This window comes from Osmerus eperlanus, chromosome 17 (assembly GCF_963692335.1).
Source record: "Osmerus eperlanus chromosome 17, fOsmEpe2.1, whole genome shotgun sequence".
Classification (NCBI taxonomy): Eukaryota; Metazoa; Chordata; class Actinopteri; order Osmeriformes; family Osmeridae; genus Osmerus; species Osmerus eperlanus.
The window spans coordinates 8,090,117-8,106,029 of record NC_085034.1 but is presented as its reverse complement, the minus strand read 5'-3'; the positions used below and the strand labels follow the sequence as shown (position 1 = coordinate 8,106,029).

Below are 15,913 nucleotides of genomic sequence, written 5' to 3'. Positions count from 1 at the left end.
GAAGACGGGAGGGGGGGGGGGGGTGGTTTGAGGTGGACGCAAAAGCGGAAAGAGAACCGCCGCACCTGGGAGCCGAACCTCCTCCTCTCACCTTGGGTGCCACACAGCTGCTGAGGGATGGATGTCGGGCTCCTCCTCTTCTGACAGAGCTCTGGGGAACAGGTGCTGGAGAGCCCCCACCTGAAGGGGAGACGGGAAGTCGTCCCGCGTGTTCGAGTTGGGGAACGGGTCTAACGTGGGGGCGTCCGCGCTAATGCAAACCGGCGCCGTTGCTTTTTGGTGGGACGTCACTTTCTTTCGTCTTCCCTTTCCACACTTGAGACTCGCTCTGCCCCCACGTAGCCCCGTCGGAATGAGGTTTGGGGCGGCTCCGCTTGGCGTTCTGAAACGGGAGAACGGAAACGGGGGACCCTTGATGGGGCGTCCCACGAGCGTCAACGTTATGATGATGGGAGCGATGGTTAGGATATGGATGTGTGTAGGAGATGCCTCTTAGACACCGGACCCCTGCTGTGACTACATGTAGTCTCAGCAAACATGCATACACACAATACTAGAAGGCACATTCCTTCATGGTTCAGTCTCTGCATTCACACATACTTTCTCTCACACACACACACACACACACACACACGTACTATGTCGCCCTCACACACCCTCCTCCACCGCACGCCACGGTGCATCACCGGGCTCCAAGTCTGTTTTCCCTCCCCCCCAGCTGTCTCTTCGCCTCCCCCTTTCCAATAGGCTGTCACATGATGCGGGCTGTCACATGACGCGGGGCTAATAATAGCTCCCCAGCACTGCGGGCCCGCAGGGCCCGTGCGTTGGTCTTGAAGGGCGCTGCCGTGACTCGCCCGGCGCCCTCATCTGTATGCCATGGGGCCGTGTAAATAGCACTGGAGAGAATTTTTGAAAAGGGGGGGTGGGGTGTGAGGGGTTACAGTGGGGGAGCGGGGGAGGGGTGGAAACAGCACAGGTGTTATATAAGGGACCTGTGTGTTTATGAATGAGAACGCGGGGCTACATTCACAAGTCCCCCCCCCTCCCCTCCGCAGCTGTTGCCCTGCTCGCCCCCCCCACCCCCCACCCCCCTTTCCCATCCGCGGTTCTACAAGTCACAGTCGCTCGACGCAGGAGGAGTCACCCTGCGTGTGTTCGCGCGTGCGCGCGCGTGTCAGCGTGCTCGCTCAAGAGGAAAATCGCTTGAAACAACTGCCCCCCCCCCCCCGCTCCCCCCCTCCTCCTCCACACAACACCTACATGCCCGTTTCCCGCCTCACCCGTGTGCGCGTTATAAGAAAGACCCGGCAACGCCGGAGAGCAAACGAAATGACCGAAATGAATCAAATGGCCCGAAGCTTCACGGACTTGTCAGAGGGACGCCACCATGGACTAAGTTGCCGTTGCTAGGGGAAACAAACTGCTCCTCTGCTTCAGTGTGTGTGAGTGTACAGTGAGTGTTACTGTCCTGTACAATCCCTTTGCTAATAACATGACAGTTACAGGCTGCGTGAGTATGCCTGGGATTGAGACTGTCTTTGTGGATTGCGTTGACGTGTCCTCGTGTTTTCCACTCGGCATTGATTCCTGGATGCCACAATACCCAGGACAGACGTGGTCTCAATACTGGGTTACCCTCTCGACGAATCAAGGCAACAACATATCGGTGAAAGAACCCTCTGGTCGGCTCATTGGTCAGTCGCATCAATAATGTATCGCGGAGGGAGCTCTGTAATACTCCTGTTTACCCATTGGAATGCACAGCTCCAAGTGTAAGGGAAAGCTTGCGTTTCTCCAGAGCTTCATTTGCATTTGAGCCTTATTTGAGATGTCTGAGTCCACCACTGTGATGTATATTTCATGCATTGCATATGGGATGGTCTCTCCGTTTGATCTGCATCGCTCTCTGGAGCTCTCCAGAGTCTGGAGAAGGTGTGCTGAGCTGCTCGTGATTGGATGAGAGGGAGGAAGGATGAGAGGGTGCCTGCTGTCGACAGAGAGAGAGAGAGAGAGAGAGAGAGAGAGAGGGGGGGGGGGGGGGAAGGGTGAGGCATAGAGAAAGAGAGAGGGGTGTGTGCAACAGCATGAGAAAGAGAGAGAAAGAGAGGTCATGGATGTGTCTCAATGGGTGTGTGAGAGAGAGTGGGAGAAGGAGAAAGAGAGAGGAAAGAAAGGGAGAGAGAGAAATAGAGAGCTGATGTGAGGAACTGTTGGAAGGACGAGGCAGGCTGATAAGTGCATTGCCCCTGATTCGAGCGTAAGTGCTCAGCAGGAGACGACAGGACTGTGTGCGCCCCCGCGGGGGAAGCCAAGCTGCTCTGGTACAGTAAGACGCCACAGCATCCCTCTCTTCTGGCGCTCTCCCCTCTCCTCCTCTGTCCTCCATTTCCTCCTTTCCCTCTCTTGTCCTCTCCTCCGTCCCACCCCCCCTTCCCACCCACCCCCCCCCCGTCCATCTCTCGTGTGTTCCACTCGAACATCCTCTCCCCTTCTCCCGACCATGAATCCATCCCTCCTCCCCTCTCCTCTTCACTCCTCGCTCCTATCTTTCTCTCCTCCTTGCCTCCCCCCCTCCCGCCCATCCTCTCATCTTTTAATCTCTCTGCGGGAGCACCGGGACCAGCCGCAGTGGCTCCGCCGCACAGCACGGGGTCTCCTCTGGTCCTCCAGGCCCGCCGCGCCCCTCCGTCCCCTGGGAGGACGCAACGCTGCAGAGTCCCTGCGCTTCTCGCCTTCTTCGGAGGTTTAATGAGGAACACTGAGCCCCGTCGGGGAGGTTTCGAATCTGATGACGGCTGAGGGAACCGTGTTGTAACCTACACAAGGCCAGCTCCACAGAGGGAGAAAGCCGAACTCGATGGGGTCCTTTGCTTTTGGTGAGGAATAGAAGGATTGGCTCGCATGCAGAGTGATTACATAAATGACACCAGCTGAGAGGTTCTGCTCCAGTCAACACCGGTTCGCGCTTACATATTCATACATGAGGCACTTCACTCACACCAACCCAAAACCACTTTCCCAAAAGCAACCCAAAAGCACTCGAACAACACTTCCACAACTGTACACCCTTCAGATGACAAATGGCAGGCCATCAACCAGACATTTGGTCAAACGCAGACCAATGGGAAAACGAATGGCTTCTTTGACGAGGTGCTCTTGCAGGGGTGTCATTGTCACCGTGATGGATGGTGGGTGACATGGGTCACGTACCATGTGGAGGAAGACCCCATAAGTCATTGTCCTTCAACGATGTGACCACGGAACCATCTGGAGCATTGGTATGAACCGAGTTTCCAAATAAATACACGAGTGAAAATACATTTCATGTTATTCGACCAAATGTTCCAACCAAGCCAGTGTTGAGCATTCGTTGTTCTGTCTTTGAAGTTCTGCACCACATCCTTTCACTTCAAAGGAAATCCTGAATCCCTTTGTGTCGAAGGCCCGTAGACAACTGCGATTCACAGCGACGCCGTTCACCAGTTGATTACTCGCCGGTGGAAACCAAAAACCGGGACAGTGGTCAAAGGTTCCTGTCAGATCTTCACGCACAAAGTGACAAGGTGGATCAAACAGTGGTGGAGCTAACTGCCTCTCATGCAACCCCCATTCATTCCCATCTGCAATGGAAGGTCATTGGTAATGGGCTGAGCCGAGGTCATATGTGATCAAATCCCTGTTGGTGTATGCCTACCCTCTGGCAAGGTTGTTTGCACAATAATACCCCAATGGCACGTGAGTGTAAACGAGGATGTTAATACCACGCCCGTCCTACGCAATCACTTTTCCGCCAGACGACACTGGAGCCAATGAGAGCTTAAGGAGCATAAACATCAGCTGTTGATAAGCTTACGGCGGAATGAGAGGGGCAAGAGTCCGAGGAGTTCAAGACGGCTTTAAACTTTCCGCCTCCCTATGCCGATAAGCACTAAGGTGTGGTTGCCGTCTTGCGTCTTGAGTTTCCGTTTTGCTCCGTTCAGATAAAGCCGCGACGGTAACCCAACCCGCCGGGCCAATTATAAAGGCGAGCCTTTGTGGTGCAGGGGTACGTCCAGATCGCATAACGCAAGCTACACGCTCTCAGGGCTACAAACTGCTCGGTGAATACGTGTGTGTGTGGTGTGTGAGTGTGTGGATGTGCGTTAGAGATACTGTATGCCTTACTGTATGCCTCGGTCTATGCTTATGTGAGGGTGTGGGTGTGTGTGTGTATGTATGGGCTTGCCTCTGCATTGAGCCCACAATCTCATACACTGACATTAGCCTGAACTGGAATAAAATGTCACACATCAAATCTCTCCCTTAGGTCAGAGGTCAAAACAACATATGGATTGAGGAAGATGATGATCCACATTACGCTTGATAAGAACGTGCTGTGTGTGCAGATCCCTGGTTCCCACATCCATGGCTGGTCAAGCCGATTTTTACATTTAGATGTACAGGACGTTTCTCATCAAGACCAAAGACCAAACGTGTACAGCATGCTTATCTGTACACATGGTTCTCTACACATGGCTTATATCAGTTATGAAATATACCCTATACTGTATGCCCTTTACTCAGTGGATTCAGGAGACTGGACCCAGAAGTAAATAATAAGACCAAGCCTGTCCTTATGTAGCCTTGCCTAGCCTAGCCTTACCTAACCCTGCTAAGCATCCAATCCAGGGGAGAGCTTGCTTCTGGTTACATCTACAAGCACAGTGGGCATACTCAGCAGCAGAACAGCTATCACCTTTATCTTGGAACAAGACTCTTACAGTCCTACTGTTCATATCCCAAGATTCACCATATTGTACCTACTGTACAGGGTTTTGGAAAGAGAATGCAAGTGTTTCTATGCTAATCCCATATACCCCTCAGGGTCTAGCATCGCGACAGAGAGAGGTTTGAGCAGGTCCAGTATAGAACAGGAAGAGTTTTCTGGTGGCTGTTGTGGGGCTGGGAGAGAACAAGAGAGAGAGGGTCTGCACGGCAACAGAGGAACCAATGCAATAATAATGATGTATCGTAACCGTGCAAACTCTAGAGGACTAGCGCAGATCAGCAAGGCAGTACTCCCTTCCCCACTCTCTCTCTCTCTCTCTCTCCTCCATGTTGAATATGTGAGTCAATGTGACAAGCCGGACTGTGTTTTTCCCTCCTTTTTTTCTCCTCCCCCCCCTTCCCTCTTTGGAACCTCCTGGTTGCCATGGAGAAGAGTGTTGAACATGCTGTACACCAGAACCCTTCGTCTCCCTCTCTCCGTCTCCCCCTCTCGCCGTCCCTCCCGCTCTCCCTCTCTAGCCGGTGGGTGCTCTCTCCCCTGCTCCCAGTCGGGCTATGTTCCAGCTCTCACTGCCAGCTACTGTACCAGCCCCAGCCGTTGAAGCTAACGCCAGGTAGCCTGGGTAGCTAGCCCACACCGGGTTAGTCTGGGGGAGACACTCCCTGGCTGCCGGACACTTGGCAGCCAGCACTGCTCCTACGGTGCTCGTCTGCTCTCTGGACACAGAACTGTGGAGAGACTACGTGCAGGTTTCACACAGTGTATTGCTGTGTGCGCATGTTATCGTTTTGAGTTTTAGGTTATTGACTTGAGCGGAACTGATTCCACTGCTGTGGACGGTAAATCTCTGATGTATTGGGAGCATGGGGGGGGGGGGGCGGGGGGGGGTCCTAATCAGCAACCCAGCAGGACTTGCCTCCCAAAGACCAGCGCATGAGGCAAGGAGAAATAGGTCACCTGGGCTGCCTGTTCCCTGGAAAGTCGCTAAGCCATCCACCACATCACATCCTGCTATGCTTTCTGGGATGGAGGAGGATACTAATGTCTCTATGGCCTCCAGCACTTTACATCAGTCTTACCCAAACTTTTTTATTCTGTTTGATAAATGTCAAGATGCACTTTTATTCAATCAGTGTGAATTGTCTTAGAGCAACTGGGAAAAAAGAAAAGAGCCCTCACACTTCTATTCACAAATGATACATGAGCTGGTTCAGATAACAAACTGATTGGAGAAAGTAGAAGCTCTTAAAATCCTATTTCTCCAACTGAATCAGTCAACAGGCCATGCCTAAACAATTAGCATTAAATGGAGAGTTGGCCAACAGGCACTAACACGTCCAATATAAATGGCAAATAACAGCCTTGCTCTCAGATATGCAGATGTTGAGTTCGGCGGGACTCCCTCATCATTTCACGCCATAGAGTTCAACAACCAAGGTCAGGCTTAAGACGTTTGTGATGGACGCTGTCCAAGGTGCTGAAATCCGTCTTCTTACTTTCACCAAACACTCGTTTTCCGAGCAGTGTTAAAATTCTTCAATCCTTATTATTTTCTGATGAATCACAAATGAGCGTTAAATCTCGTGAATGATTTCTAGACTCATACATATAGAAAAAATCAAGAGCCATGGCTTTAGCTTGAATAAATGCAAATGGTAAAATACCCGGACTATGCGCCGCTCTGAAACGTAATGTAATTTATCAAGGAGAAAGTCGTGACATAGGCTATCAGATGAAAGCATAACGAGGGTTTCATTGTGAATCTAAAGCCTACGGATTTCCTCTGAGTCAAATGATCACACTCATTTCCTTCTTATCTTCACTTCTTCAGCCAATGCCTTCAGACTCACACATAATAGTAGAGAATTATAAATCACTGACATTAACTAATGATGCCCTCAATGGCGTAAACACAAACTACCATATGCTTGATGACTTCTAAGCTCCAGTCAATGTCATTTTGAGTCTACTTGTATACGTTGTTGTAATAAATCGAATCTGAGAAAAAAAATAATCCTAAATCGAATCAGGTCATCAACACACCGGTCTCATATCTAATTACCTGTCTCGGTTATTAACAGTCGGGTTGTTTAATACATTATCTCTCTTGGGTCTCAGACAATTATCATATTGCTCTTTGACCTGATCTTTAGGCGTAAAAGCCTACCGCAACCCTGACTTTAAATCCCTTAATCACAACCCCATTATAAACCGTGTGCTTGCACTTCTTTCTGTCACAAAAGAGGATAAAAGTTACTACGAGCTGCTATGAAATAGTCCAAGACAATCATGGTCCAAGACACAACGTTATGGGCCTCCTTCCCCAAATTGTCCCCGCAAACTGATAAACTCAATGTTCAGGCTGTGAATACATTATGCCTATAGGCTACCATGGAGATCTGCTTTAGCTCTGCTTCGAAAGCAATCTCATTACTTGCGTTTATGCTATAAGTTGAATATGAACTTTTCCACGGCTCTTCTAGTTTTTACAAAAATAGGTTACATTTTATGAAGGCTCTCTGTTTAAGAACATTTGTATTTTTATTCAAATGCATTGTTGCATATGTATTCTCATTTGTCACTTTACGTGAATCAGTCGCTATTGCTTGCAGTTTGGTACCAGCTCAGTCACCCTAACCCCCAATGACAGGGATTTTACAGCAAAGGTGGGTTGCACAATGATCTGTTGTTTTTATGGTGCGGGGAACACTTGTGGCAACGTGTGTAAGTACAGTCTGTCTGCATTGCGTCGAAACCCCCCTCCTCTCTCTCCCGCTCTCCTCTCAATCTCGCTCTCTCCCACTCTGTCGTTATGGAGCCCCCTCCCTCTTCATTTTCTGAGCATGAATCCCCGCAACATACCTGAAAATTATTTCAGACCAAACTTCGTTCTCGCTCTGTGATTCTGCAGACCCCACATTCTGAAGGCACATCTTTGCACTGAGGTTCAATATGAGCGCGCTGCCGTCGCGTCTTGGGACGTCCATGTGTTGTTGACTGCACCAAATAGGAGAGCTCCCGTTTCTGCTGATGCGGCAGCAACGGGAAATGGCTCGGGCGCTCTTACTGCCCCCTTAATGTATTCAGCCCTCTCAATCGCACCATCAGAATTCTCGTGCCGAATAGAACACCAAGCTGCTGGAGCGCTGACGCGCGCGACAGTCAAAAGACCAAGTCGATCTAGTTGGTGTTGGATCCTCTCAGTCTCGCGCTACAACTCGCCGTTTTTTTCGTTTCCCTCAGCATGATTTTAAACTGTCTGTCAAGAGATTTACTCAACCGAGGTTCACATATTTGCGATACCTACCGGTTGCTCCAGTCGACGTTGGAAAGCTACCGCAAGAGAATACTGTGGATGTTGACGAAGACAACATAGTCCATGAATATTTTATAGACAAATACTGTACAGCGCGCTGTAAAGTGATATATATATTAAAACAAAGCTAGGAGTGCAAAGTTGTGGCGGTGGCTGGCGGCGCGCACTCCTTGGGACTCCCATGCACCTTCTCTGAAATCCGCAGGTAATTACCAATAGACTGCAACATGTTTTTTTGAGCCACATGTTTTATCACTGTTTTACGATTCTTAATAGATGCTATGCTGTTGGTGTAGTAATGCTGTTTGCACGCCGGATGGTGATGAGATGTGAAAAACTGCGGTCTGTGTGCGCGCCAAGAGGGTGGGCATTGAGACTGAAACTTGAATAGTGATGTATGCGGTAAAAATACAGTAGATTGTACTGTACAGTCTCCATGCTGTAGCGATCTCCCATATTAATCCTGTCCTCTGTTATTCCACACTCCCAATCAATTACCAGCAGTTTCCCGTGCGCTCAGCCCACGGTGTCACAGACAGAGATAAAAACTGCTGAGCTGGCAGGGAATTCTGGCGTTCGATTCGTTATATTTCTCTCTCTCTGCCTCTCTTTCTGTAGGTGATAAAGCAGGGGCAGGGGCATAGATACGAAGCAATGGTCGACTTGGAGAGAAGCACGAGGGAGCCGCACTGAGGAAGCGCGAGGTAACCCCTGCAGGGGGACTGGTGTCAGTGAGGCGAAATCGGAGAGGGGTAGAGTAAAAGCAACTGGATGCCTGGTCAAGCGGGCTGAACCTACCCCAATATAATCCTGCATCGTGCTCAGCTCGAACGCCAGGATGACCGTGGTGGCTGGAGATAACATGGACGAGACCTCCACCTTGCCGGGTCACCCGCAGGACACGTATCCCCCGGACCAGGATGACCACGAGTGCTGCGAGAGGGTGGTCATCAACATATCCGGGCTGCGGTTTGAAACCCAGCTCAAAACGCTCGCACAGTTTCCCGAGACTCTCCTGGGCAACCCGAAGAAAAGGATGCGGTACTTCGATCCACTTAGAAATGAATATTTCTTTGACCGAAACCGCCCGAGTTTTGACGCAATACTGTATTATTACCAGTCCGGAGGTAGGCTGAGAAGACCAGTTAATGTCCCTCTGGATATGTTCTCGGAAGAGATCAAGTTTTATGAACTTGGGGCAGAGGCTATGGAAAAATTTCGGGAAGATGAGGGTTTTATTAGGGAAGAGGAACGTCCATTGCCAGAGAAGGAGTTTCAGCGCCAAATCTGGCTTCTATTCGAGCACCCAGAGAGTTCGGGGCCTGCGCGAGGGATTGCAATTGTGTCTGTCATGGTCATCCTCATTTCAATAGTCATATTCTGCTTGGAGACACTACCCGAACTAAAAGAGGACCCGGCAGGTCGGATGCATACTGTTGGAAACACCACCTTTTATTACAAACCAAATATCCTCACCGACCCCTTCTTTATAGTGGAGACACTCTGTATTATCTGGTTTTCCTTTGAATTGATAGTCCGGTTTTTCGCATGCCCTAGCAAGGCAGCGTTCTTCAAGAACATGATGAACACCATTGATATAGTGGCTATTATACCCTACTTTATCACACTGGGAACCGAGTTGGCAGAAGATGCCGACGGCAAAGAGATAAAGGGCGAGCAGGCCACATCTCTAGCCATCCTCAGGGTCATTCGTCTTGTCCGGGTGTTCCGAATCTTCAAGCTGTCACGCCACTCCAAGGGACTTCAGATTTTGGGGCAAACGTTAAAGGCCAGCATGCGCGAGCTCGGCCTGCTCATTTTCTTCCTGTTTATCGGCGTGATATTGTTCTCGAGCGCCGTGTACTTTGCCGAGGCGGAGGAAAAAGAGTCATTCTTCACCAGCATCCCAGATGCGTTCTGGTGGGCTGTCGTATCCATGACAACTGTGGGCTATGGGGATATGTACCCTGTGACCATTGGAGGCAAGATTGTGGGCTCTCTATGTGCCATCGCTGGAGTGTTGACCATTGCGCTCCCTGTGCCTGTAATTGTGTCCAACTTCAACTATTTCTACCACAGGGAGACGGAGGGGGAGGAACAGGCACAGTTACTAAACGTCAGTAACCAGAACCTGGCCTCTGACAGCAATTCCAGTCGTCGCAGTTCCTCTATTGTCAGCAAGTCGGAATACATGGAGATAGACGAGGACATTAATAACAGCATCGACAATTTTAGGGAAGCAAACCTTAGAACTGGCAACTGTACTGCCCCCAGCCAGAACTGTGTCAATAAGGGGAAGCTGCTCACTGACGTTTAAAGTCATTGGCAGCAGAGGGACCTAGGGTGACATGTGGCACCACTGTAAATAATGTAGAAATATCTGAATGCTTGATTTCCTTCGTTAATGCGTTTTCGGCATTGCGTTTTATTACATCTGAATTGAAGAAAAAAAAGTTTGACACAAGAAAATAGGGTGGCAAAAGGTTTCCTTTATTAAGCTTCAACCGGGGCTTTGATTTCTTATGGGAAGGACTTATTTGGCAACATCTCACTCATAATAAGAGGCTACCACACGCCTGACTTAACAACTTGCGTGCGCAAATTAGACATGCCCAGTGAAAAGACGGCATGGATGACAGCGAACTTCTGGAGTTGCACGGTCAAGTCTCTGCAGAAGTCGATGAACATTGTTCTTGCCAGAAAGCACCTTACCAGAAAATGAATACAGGGGTCTCTTGCTACGAAGAGTAGGTGAAGAGGTTCTCTCATGGAGGACGTTGCTGCTATACTTTCCCCGTATGATGCCATGCAAGACAACTTTATAAAAAAAAATGCTCAAAATTAGCATGTTGAGACACTCTTCTTTTTATATTGGCATGCGCAAGACATTACCTCATTTTATGTTTTTATTTTCTAACCCCTTACTTCTCCTATTCGATCCCAAGGTTGAGATATCTTTTTTTTCTCATTTGGTTTCACCAAAAGTGCACTGGTTATTTATTATTTAAGTTATTAATTTTTTAAGAGCATTTAAGTGCTGAATGTTGACTCTTAAGGGAACAGTAACACTTTTTTGAAGATCATGGCATGTAAAACTACTAAGCATTATGGCCTAATTAACTAAGGTACTATGTATCCTGGTATATTCAATGCATGACGTCAGTATTAAATAACTCGCGGTTATGGAGGGAACTCTGAAACAGTGGACTCTAACCTCCTTTATATTCTCAAGCTGAAGAACTGGACATTTTGGCACATGATGGAACTACTGTATGACTGAACTTCTTCCTGCCCAAGGAACACCTCAACTACAATGGAAACATCTGGAAAGGATACATATCTGAAGATCAAAACGGAAAATTGAGACATTTCTTGGTTGGCTTTCTCTACTATAACTATGGCTTTGCTGATGGAGTGCATGGACCCTATACCTGAATAAGAGATTTAAACCTCAATATGTGAATTGTGACTCCATACTACATTTGATTTTGGAGTATATTTCCAGTGTAGAAAACCACACAAAACAAATTAAACCTAGAACAAAATTGAATAGAAAATGACACTGAAATTAGTTGATAGTGCCTTCAACCCTCTTAAAACCCACAGAATCGACGAAAGTGCCTCCCTGTACAATAGAAAACAATTTCAGTAACCAGACTCTTTACCTGCCATAAGATGCACTATTAAGTTAACTCGCACATTCAGAAGAGAAGGGACAGTCTCAGAACAGCTCAGCAGTTCCAGGGCCGAACCGTGGGCTCTGAGGACGAGTGTTTCCACGCAGACACAGTCCTTAAGATGAAGATGGGCATGACACATGGCCGTAGTGCACAGAGAGAGAGAGAGAGAGAGAGAGAGAGAGAGAGAGAGAGAGAGAGGGGGGGGGGGAAGATGGACAATTTCACAGATATATAGTGGCAGTGACTGGGGACAAAAGGTCGCACAGGGACCTCCTGGTGTGGGAAGTTGGGAAGTTGAGAGACAGAGAGAGAGAGAGAGAGAGAGAGAGAGAGAGAGAGAGAGAGAGAGAGAGAGAGAGAGAGAGAGAGAGAGAGAGATCCTGTTCTCTACTCGGCATGCATGCACTCGAGCGCTTCGGACACTTTGTACATAGGCCTCCTGACTAGCTAACCACCGCGACACACTAACCAACGAGACATCACATCTAACCGCAGTGTTTTTTCGGGTCATGATTAAGCTCCACTGTTTTGCTTTGTACCATAACGAGCCTTTCTGTTGGTTTGTCTACCTCAGTGTGGTAGTGCCCTGGGTGCTTGTGTCCGGCCGTGGGTCCTATGTCCTCATTCACGTTCCACTCCATCTATTGTTAGTCTGCCTATTTAGACTGATGAAAAGAAGATATAATCGAGTCCATACTAAAAACAAGTAGATACAATAACGAACCACCACAACATTCTGTCCATGCACTTGTCTCGTCTCAGCTATGTTGAAAACCCATGTACATCCGGGATACTGGTCTAATATGGAGTGAGGGTTTTAAATGATCTTAGGACAACAGCTCGGCATTGCCCAGAGTTTTTCGACACAGCCAGACGTACGAAGCTGGAGAAACATTGACACTTCCTAACGAAAACAACAAAAACGGAGCTAGAAAAAACCTGTCTTAAGCATAGACTCTCGTTATAGTATGAACATGATGGAGTGTTTTTCCCACGGGAGGATAAAAAGATGTATCCTTCTCCACCCACAACGGAAGCAGCTCAGCTCCACCCCTAGATTACCCCCCCCCCGCCCCCCCGCCCAGAGCGTCAAGCGAGTCAGCGTTCAGCCGAACGTTATGATAGCCAAAGGCATTAGTCACTCGGCATGCCAGCAAAATGGCTGCCGCTTTCCGCCGCTGGTTTTAGGAGGAAGGGCCGTGTCGCTGTGCCGGGATGAGGGAGAGGAAACGCTATGCTGTGACATTTCGTTCGCACTGGCTCGCCTGCGAACAACATGCTCTGTGTGGCATGGGTGGCTGGAGAACAGCACCGCGAGTGGGTCTTTGCCACCGCTCTCGATCATGTGACAGAGTGATCCCAAGCCCCCCAGGCTCCAATGTGAGATGGACCCAATAGCAGATGTCTGAAAGGAATGAGGTGTTAATCATGAAAACAAAATGTCATGCTGATACAATGCACTGCCTATGGCATTCACTTGGTATGTTTAGGTAGCGCTTGAATGCATTATGCATAGATAGATGTTGGTTTAAGAAAAAGCAATGAATTATTCCAAGCTATTGCACTTGATCATTACCAAGACATGTCCTACAAGTCAATTCCTGTTCTCGATAAGCCGTATGATGTTGATGAAGGACAGTTCAAAGGCAAATAACAGTTCCTCTATATTTCTGATCCCTGAGAAGTTTGCTGACACTCAGCCCCCCCCCACCCCCCACCCCCCCAGTTGACGCAGGGTGTCATTCCATTCAGGATGGAGCGCCTTTCAACACTGCCGCTGGTGGCACCCTGCAGGCCAGCATGAACTCATGCGCTGAACCAATCCCGGTGGAGCAAGGCTCACGTGCAGGGCCGCTAAGCGCACATCTTCGAGAATCGCCTCAATGGCCCAAAGGCTGCGAACAAGCATGGCTTAGAGCTGCCCTTGTCATGCAGAGCCTGCGTCCCTTACCGAGGACGTCCAATGGCTAAGCAGGCCTTATTGTTTATGGTTTACGGCGCATGGGAAACAATGGCACTGGTTGTGTGTCACCCCCCCCCCCCCCCCCCCATAGTGTTTGCCTGTGTCGTTACAGTCGTGGAACGTGTGGCGAAATATCCCTTTAATTCATGTTTTGATTTCTGAAAAAATACGAGCTGCTGTGTGCGGTGCTACGTGTAAAACTGAAAGGGACCATAGAGACAGATCATCAAATTTGAAACGTTTTTGTAAGACAAAAAAAAACAGAATAGCAAAAAAAAAAAAAAAAAAAGTCTATTTTTCTTGAGTTATCTTGAAAAACTCTTTTCGTGACAAATACTTTACCACAACCAGGGTAGTTAATGCACTTAGATTGATCTCCTACATTGGTTTCAACATGTGAACGGATGCACATAGGCCAAAGTTTGAGACTGATCTGTACTTTGACAAGACACCAGACTATTCTAAAGGGACCAAATTATAACTTTGTTCTTAAAGTCTGTTTCATATATTAAGTGTGGATTAAAAGTAGGAGGGACAACAATCCGTTCAAATGGTTGTGAGCTAAGATTTGAAGACTTACAGTGTGTTTTTATTATTCAGAGACAAACAATATGAAAAGTCAGCATACTCAGTTCAGACTGTGTTTATAACGGCTATGTCATGCAGTAAGGAGAAGGGACTTACCCAAGTCTTTTTAATCAATTGAATCTGAGCATTTCCTTCTGACAAGCTTGTTTCTCCAAAATTCTGTATTGATCATTTTCTAGAAAGAGTAAGAAAGAGTCAGACATTGTCTCCATTGTTTTCCAAACATGTAAGCTATTGTTACATCTTACAGTTAGGCTATCAATTTTAATGATCCTAATCACTTTTGTATTTCCATAATACAGTGTTAACACATATGTATACAATTTTCTTTCTGTGGACAAAAAAATATATATATCACTAACTGTTGCTTTAGCATAACAGACAGGGATATCTCTGTTCCAAAACCGTAAGCCATTAGATGACATTTAAGAAGCATTCTGTTTGTGACTTAAAAGCCATGTTAATGAGAGTCCAAGTGCATTGATTCAAATAATATGTAAATGACTTCTGCACACAAAAAAAAACTAATTTTTATTCCGTGTATAAAGATTCTGCTCAGAAAGTCATCTTTAGGACAAGCCTCCATCGTATAGCGTGTGGTGATCTCCAAGTCTTCATAGCTATGTGGCATTCTGCTTCTGTTTTAAACTGCATGGGCGGCGGAAGACTGCATGATCTTGACCATTCAAGTAAGAATCAATTTCTGTGTTTGGCGAAAATCATTATCAAAGTGCTTGCCCTCTCATTGACCTTCTCGTCATTGTCACATTTATACAGCACACTTACTATCATGATCATTACTCTATTATTATCATGCAGCTCCCCTCTGCCAAATAGAAATTTCAAATATAAATATGATATTGTAGAGAAATCTCGATACATAAACACTCTTTGTACTATTAAATCAGAGGGTTGGTGATTATTATTGTTTCGACTGGTATGACTGGATTCCAGTCCATTCTATCCTAGCTCCCTTGTTGTAAGCCAAAGCCCAGTCCTGATCAAACCTACTGAAATACCAGTGAGGCAATCTGATTGGCTACGTCGCTCCTCTACGCGGTCCTCTAGGTTGTTGCTGATATTCTTTCTGAACCTTGAGTTGTCCATGTTACAATCTGTCATTGTTTACTCTCATTCAGGATTCTGCTACAGTATGCAATGTCTGTCATTTGTTGGTGATGGCATAGTCTGTAACCTATGCAAGGGTACTCATTGTTTTTTGTCACCTATGATTTCATCAAATAGCAACCATTTCAATAAATTTCTAAAGATCTGACTCTATTGCCTGTGCACTTCAATGTGAGACCCTTTGGGGATCTGTGTCTGTGTGTGTTCTATGCTTGTTGACACCACAGCCAACCAAATGTTAAAACCCCTCCCCTGTGGAGCGATGCGGAAGGTGAACTTGGGAGGAGACCCAACAGGAGGGGTCGGTAGTCAGGGGTGACACTGCATCGCTCCTCCCCTGCCACGGTGTCTCAACCACGGGTATCTCTGCCGTGGCGCGCTGGGCTGGCACCCAGCCATCCAGACGCCCAGCCTCTCGTATCTCAAACATCGCCAGGGTCTCCGTGCTAGACGTCAGACCAGAAACA

At 47.7% G+C, this 15,913-nt stretch overlaps 1 protein-coding gene across 2 annotated transcripts; it reads left to right on the top strand.

Moving 5' to 3' along the window:
• The first annotated feature begins 7,654 nt into the window (after positions 1–7,654).
• kcna1b (potassium voltage-gated channel, shaker-related subfamily, member 1b) lies at positions 7,655–15,594 on the top strand. Of its 2 annotated transcripts, none has more exons than XM_062482766.1 (3): positions 7,655–8,292; positions 8,706–12,060; positions 12,113–15,594. In XM_062482766.1, the coding sequence occupies exon 2, from the start codon at positions 8,926–8,928 to the stop codon at positions 10,402–10,404; it is 1,479 nt and encodes a 492-aa protein (XP_062338750.1). In that variant the 5' UTR covers positions 7,655–8,292; positions 8,706–8,925; the 3' UTR covers positions 10,405–12,060; positions 12,113–15,594. The 2 variants fall into 2 exon arrangements, with proteins under 2 accessions (XP_062338750.1, XP_062338751.1); XM_062482767.1 differs by having other exon boundaries at positions 12,095–15,594.
• Positions 15,595–15,913: the final 319 nt, after the last annotated feature.